This window comes from Cibotium barometz, chromosome 34 (assembly GCF_041138505.1).
Source record: "Cibotium barometz isolate CiBa-2024 chromosome 34, ASM4113850v1, whole genome shotgun sequence".
Classification (NCBI taxonomy): domain Eukaryota; kingdom Viridiplantae; phylum Streptophyta; class Polypodiopsida; order Cyatheales; family Cibotiaceae; genus Cibotium; species Cibotium barometz.
Window position 1 is genome coordinate 31963026 of NC_141079.1, and position 6679 is coordinate 31969704.

Below are 6679 nucleotides of genomic sequence, written 5' to 3' on the forward strand. Positions count from 1 at the left end.
CCTTTATAGACTTATTCTATTTATATTCCTTTATAGACTTGCTCTATTCCTTCACAGACTTAGAATCTTTTAAGTACTATATCCTCCTTCATATACTAACTATATTTATATGATCATCTTTTTCTTTTTCATGTGCATCATTAAGGTAACCATAATTTACTAGCCTTAACCTAACCATACGAATATCCACTTATTAGCCTATCTTTTTCATATACATACTTTGTTGTTTAAAAAAAATCAATGTATGTGTGTAGCCAAAATAGTAGCAATCTAGGAGCAACCAGCAACCCATTCTTTGTAATTAACCAATCTACCAATAATTAAGAGTTTGAAGCAACCCATGTTGTGATTAACAAATCTACATAAGCTTACCTTGATCTAGATTCCTATGAATTGACATTATATGTGCTAGCACATGAGTAAATTTACCCTTAGTAATGTATGAAAACCAAGGCTCCTATCATCTCTACGAATAAGAAATTGTTTTTTCTTTTGAGTTTGTGCAACTTTTGAAGGCACATATGTAGCACAAATTCATTGATTTATGCAATTCCGAAGGCACAACAGCAACAAATTACATAGAAATGTGGGAATGATGATGCACAAAAGCCACAAAGCTATATATATGTGTGTGATACTCTCTCTAGTGCCATCTGTGATACACACACCCACAAGGCCATCTCTGATACACACACCCATTTGGCTTAGTTATATTTTGGAAGTGATTAGCAAGCACAAGAAGCTAGCTTAAGATGCACAATTACAAGTTTTTGATGGAGTTTAAGTGCATGCTAATGATTTTGCTTATCTCATGTGGGTGCACTCTCTCTCAAATTAATGAGAAACATCCTCACTGTCATGATTTGGATGATATTGTCTTCAAAGAGGTGGCTAATGCAACCAGCCAGGACCCAAGAATGAGTGCATCCCTCCTACGTTTGCACTTCCATGATTGCTTTGTCCACGTAAGTTTTTTGTTTTTTTAAGTGATTTCTCAGCAATTTGCAATCCTAATTAGCAAACATCCAAAGCATGTGATCATACTTAATTACATTTCATTAAAGCACGTGATCATAGTTAATTACACTTCATTAAAGGTGTGTTTTGTTTTGATCATCATCATCATTCAATTAATTGCAACTTCATCCCTTGATATCATTGTTTTGGTGCTGCGAATGAGTATATAATGAATTATCATGCCATTACTAGGATTAAAGCTTTAATTATTGGCGTATTAGTAGGATTAATTACTAGGATCAAACCTATATTTATTGGCGTATCAGCAGGATAATTTTAGTAGTGTTCGTTAGCATGTCGTTGGGATCAGCATCATTAGTAACAAATAATTGTAGTTGATTAGGATCATTCCTAAGAAATTGTAGTTGATAATTATGTCGTTATCACAAGGATTAGAAGTTGAATTTGTGGGCGTATCGTATTAAATATCAGGATTAGAACTACAGATTTTGGGTGATCATGTACTCATTACGTTCAGGATTAGCACTATAACTTGTGGTTGTCATATTATTAGCTACCATAATCTCTTTAATACTGGCTGCTTGCTTCCATTATTTTGCACTAATTAAATAATGGGTTTTGGGATTAACATTCACAATGTAGTTCACTGTTGCAGGATTGAACGAGTTGATTATGCTGCATGATAATAATTACTCGTTGATTCTATTAAGCCGGATTGCTTAGAATATTGCAAGCGTACTAATTATCTGCTTGATTGACGATTTGATTACGCAGGATATGAAGCATTAGTTATGACTTTTCTGATAATTAAGCTTGATAATTGTGATGATTAAGACTCCAGGGTTGCGATGGATCAGTTTTGCTAGACGGGGCAGATGGCGAAAAGTTCGCTTTTCCAAACATAAACTCTCTGCGGGGATTCGAAGTTATAGATCAAATCAAAACTGCAGTGCTGCAGGCATGTGGCAACACGGTTTCCTGTGCAGACATCCTCGCATTAGCTGCCCGGGCGGCTGTTAAAATCGTAATTATCTCTAATCGCCCTCTCTAATCAAAATTTCTCTGCTGATTATAGTCTCAACAATAATTCTCCAATAGTCCAAACCACTTTACTGATCTCAATATCTTATTAAGCCATCCTCTTGTCACTAATCTGATCCATTAAACTACTTTAATCGCGCTGATCACAACTTGGTCCTGTTTACTTAAGTACTGATCACCCATTGAAATGATACAATTAAGCGATACGTAGAGTGTTAATATAACATGGTCCTGTTTACTTAAGTACTGATCACCCATTGAAGGGAAATCAAGCATGGGCTTATGATCATGGCTATGATTAATGTGGCTTAATCTGTGTAATGTTGCAGGCTGGAGGCCCAGGGTGGACTGTGAATTTGGGAAGAAATGATAGCACAGCAGCTTATCAAGCGCTGGCTAATACAGCTCTTCCTTCCCCACAGGAGTCCCTGGACTCCATCGTCGCAAAATTTGCAAAAGTGGGTCTCGCAGACATCCGGGATGTTGTTGCTTTGTCAGGTATAATGCACCTTAATCATCTTTAATATTGATTAATTATGCTTTGTCAGGTACAATGCACCTTAATCGTCTTTAAAATTGATCAATTATGCTTTGCGAGGTATAATGCACCTTAATCATCTTTAAAATTGATCAATTATGCTTTGTCAAGTATAATGCACCTTAATCATCTTTAAAATTGACTAATTATGCTTAAATACTCTGCAATAATATCAATTTTCCCCCAAAAGAGAAATGTATTTAAACATTGCATTTGTTTAAACATATCAAGGATTAGTGTTGAAACAGGGTAATTGAATCCTTGATATATTAGTAGTCGATTGACTACATGCAATTTTCTATCCTATACTAGAAAGTTATGCATGCACTTTTCTTTAACAAGAATTAAAATTTATTTACAGCTTTTATCCACATATATAGAGGCTTTACTTGTTGCTGTTCAAGTTGATTTAATCCTTCATATGCAATTTTCAATCATAATAATAGAAAAGTATCATTTTGTTCCTCAAAAAGAAATACATAAATCACAAATTGTTTCTACATGGTGGATTGATTAGCTAATGTTAATAAGTCAATCAAATCCTAGATCATATGTGCAACATTTATAGAGAAATACTGTTTTTACCCCCAAATAATAATGAAATCTTATTCAAATTTAAATAATAGATATAGAAAAATATCCCAAAAAAGAAAAACAATGTTTACAAATAGCATTTTTCCTATTATAACAACCCGACAAATCAGCCCTTGATATTATGTGCATATTTTTTCTTTTATAGATTTAATAGAAGAACACATAATGTTTCTTGAAAAGGAAAACATCATTTATGTATGGTGGATTGAGATTCTAATTGCAATGAATTGGTTAAATCCTTGATATTGCATTTGCAATATTGATATGTAGCAATGAATTGATTAAATCCTTGACATTATTTTGTAATGTTGATATGTATGGTGGATCGATATGGTGATTGCAATGATTTTATAACCATGGATGATCTATGGTGGTAGATTGAAATGCGAGTTGCAATGAATTGATTAAATCCTTGATGTTATTTTGCAATGTTGATATGAATGGCAGGTGGTCATACTTTTGGGAGAGCACATTGTGCTGTCTTTGAGAACCGTTTATACAATTATAGTGGGACAGGCAAGCAAGATCCATCTATGAATACAAAGTATGTTGCACAATTACAAGCCATATGCCCAAAGGGTGGCCCAAACGGGCTAGCCAATTTAGACCCAGAAACAAACAACACCTTTGACAACAAATACTTCTCAAATTTGCAAAGGGGCTATGGGTTATTGACCTCAGACCAAGAGCTCTACACTGGAATTAGCTCTAATTCATCTCCAACCTCCCTAATTGCAAAATCTTGGGTAGCATCCTATGCAGCCCTCCAATCCATATTCTTTGCAGACTTTTCCAAGTCTATGTTCAAAATGAGCAATATTGCTCCTCCTTCCAATAGCACAGGAGAGATCCGCTTCAACTGTAGAGCTATCAATGCCGTAACCTAAATAAGTACTTTGGATCATAGCCTTCTTTATGTATTGAAGCTTTTAAATAAATAATTTGGATCATAGCTTTCTTATATACTAAGACGGTCAAATAAATAATTTGGATCATAACCTTCTTATGTACTAAAGCTCTAAAATCTTGGATCATCAATGCTCACACTATGGTTTTTGCAAACATAAATGGTGTCGGCATCCGGTTGAGACCTGACACTTGCGTGGTTCCAAACCACCTAGTCAGCTCCGAAGGAGACACGACTAATGCAACTGTGCCCAACATGATAAGACAATGCTAGCGCGTTGCGCCACCGATCTGCCTAAGCTAAGGGAGTTAGTCGTGATAATGTAGAGGCTAGCTCCTACATATCATGAGATTCCTAACGTGGCTCCTGATTCTATTTCTAGATAGGAGTCACGTTCGGACATGAATGACATTGGACCCAGATTCCAGTTAGAAGATATCCAAATAGAAACTACTAACACAACCTAGAAATCAAATAGAATTGCACAGTACAAAGAATGGAGAATTACCCCAACAATCACTATCTCATCAGAGTGAAAGCCTAGCACCAAGTACAATGCAATAGTCCCCATAGTTACCCTCTCTACTCTCTTCTCCGACTCATATCTCTGAATAGTTTCCCTTACTTTCTTTCCATCCTCTCAGGTACTACCCGTTGCACTTTAACAAAGATATAAATCAAGCACACCATCAATAAAGAGAGCTCACCTATGGCTGGATTCATTTACTACCATGATGCTATGGAGGATAGATTCCCCACGACACTCCCCACCTTTTCTATAGAGAGTGCTTGCCACTTCCTTCCCCTAAACATACCGAAAGCTTACCCACAATCTTGATGCCTATGAGGGGTCAAGGTCCCAGTAAAAACCAACGTCACATGAGCCATCCCACGAGTGTGATTCACATGGAATAACAACACATATGGTACCTCCACAAGGTCCACATTATCTAGTGCGAGGTTCACCCCGTGACACTGATCAATTCAACAATTTATTAAATTCAAGAACAAGTATAAAAATATTGAAAATAATCTACATACAGACAAGATCATTTATTAACACCTTTCGTAACCTACTGGGGCCTCTCCATATGACATTCTAGGTAAAGGTTATCCAAGTAGTTTTGCATACTTAACTAGGAAACACCCTTCTCTAAGAAAAGAGGGAGATTCCTTTGGATTATCACCAATCCTAAGGTTTTCCTCTATAATCTCTGTGAAGGCTGGTTACTCCTCGAGGCTCAACAAGCGAGCAACAATCTCTTGAAGGCTCGTTACTCCCCACTAACATAAAAATTGGAGAGGAAATCTTTGTAGCCATATTTATTAGTGACATCACTAATGTGTGTGTGAACAACACTCTGTAGCTATATTTTAGTCCTAACTAGTGTGTGAGCACACTAGGACTAGTCGGGGCGCTTTTTCCCTCTTTAGGAGGTTTTTTCCCTGTGCGCTACTATACACCCATCTTGTTGTATGCTTATCATCTTTGTACATCACACATTCATTATCTATCTATCTATCATCGCATTATGTGCTCCCTTTAGCTTCTCCATTGTGTGTGTGTGCATGTGCATTCCCACAACCCTATTTCCAACATTTGGTATTAGAGCATATGCTCCTCCCCCTTGTGCTTCTCCGTACCCTTCACCCTGAGTCACATGTCTTCTTGAATTGGATGAAGGAGCCCTTCTAGGAGAAGAAATAGGACCGTGAAGTGTGGAGTACTTTGTACTGAAAGTATCTTGGTTAGATTTCACGGTCCTATTTCTTCTAGGAGAAGAAATAGGACCATGAAGTGTGGAGTACTTTGTACTGAAAGTATCTTGGTTAGATTTTCATTCCATGTGCATTTTGAGGGCTGTTTGGTTTTCAACTTTTTACAAACATCTTTGGGGTCCAAATTTGCACTTTTCTTCATCGGATTATGAAGTAGTATTGTTAGATCTACTATAGAGGGTGTGGAAATACACGTGAAAGCATCATTAGACACTCTACAAGCTACACTTCAGCGACATCGACCTGTACATCTTACAAGTAAAATTTTTACTCACTTTACTATGCATTTCTTTAATACACCTTGCAAGTCTCCATTGTCAGTCCACCATGGTTCCATAAAAGGATCACTTAACACTTACATGTTACATGATTACTTGCTTGTATATTATTAGAAATGGTAGACAATGATATATTTCAGATGTTATCCCCGCCGCCTTATTAGTAGTCACCATGGTTGCATAAAAGGATTACTTAACACTTGCAGGTTGCATGATTACTTGCTTGGGTATTATCAAAAATGGTAGACAATGATATATTTTAGATGTTATCCCCCGCTGCCTAAGGAGGATAAGCTTGATAGGACCAACTACCCGTTATGGTCCTATATGATCATTGATGCGGCATATATTGGTAGCCAGGAGGGCTACGAAATGTTGTGGTTCGTATGAGAAACATCCTGCTTTATCTGATGAACATGATGCAGAAGGCACATCTGTAGACATGGACTCAGATTCACATGGTACATTACCACGTGATAGCATACCTCTTATACAGGAACAAATAAAGTGGGATGGAAGAGATGCACAAGCACACGAGTTTCTTGCTTTGTCAGTCACAAGAGG

At 36.9% G+C, this 6679-nt stretch overlaps 1 protein-coding gene across 1 annotated transcript; it reads left to right on the forward strand.

The window, feature by feature from the left end:
* Nucleotides 1-332: 332 nt before the first annotated feature.
* LOC147618918 (peroxidase A2-like) lies at nucleotides 333-4113 on the forward strand. Its single transcript, XM_086774501.1, has 4 exons — nucleotides 333-965; nucleotides 1820-2002; nucleotides 2349-2517; nucleotides 3599-4113. The coding sequence occupies exons 1-4, from the start codon at nucleotides 753-755 to the stop codon at nucleotides 4036-4038; spliced, it is 1005 nt and encodes a 334-aa protein (XP_086630627.1). The 5' UTR covers nucleotides 333-752; the 3' UTR covers nucleotides 4039-4113.
* The last annotated feature ends 2566 nt before the right edge of the window (nucleotides 4114-6679 follow it).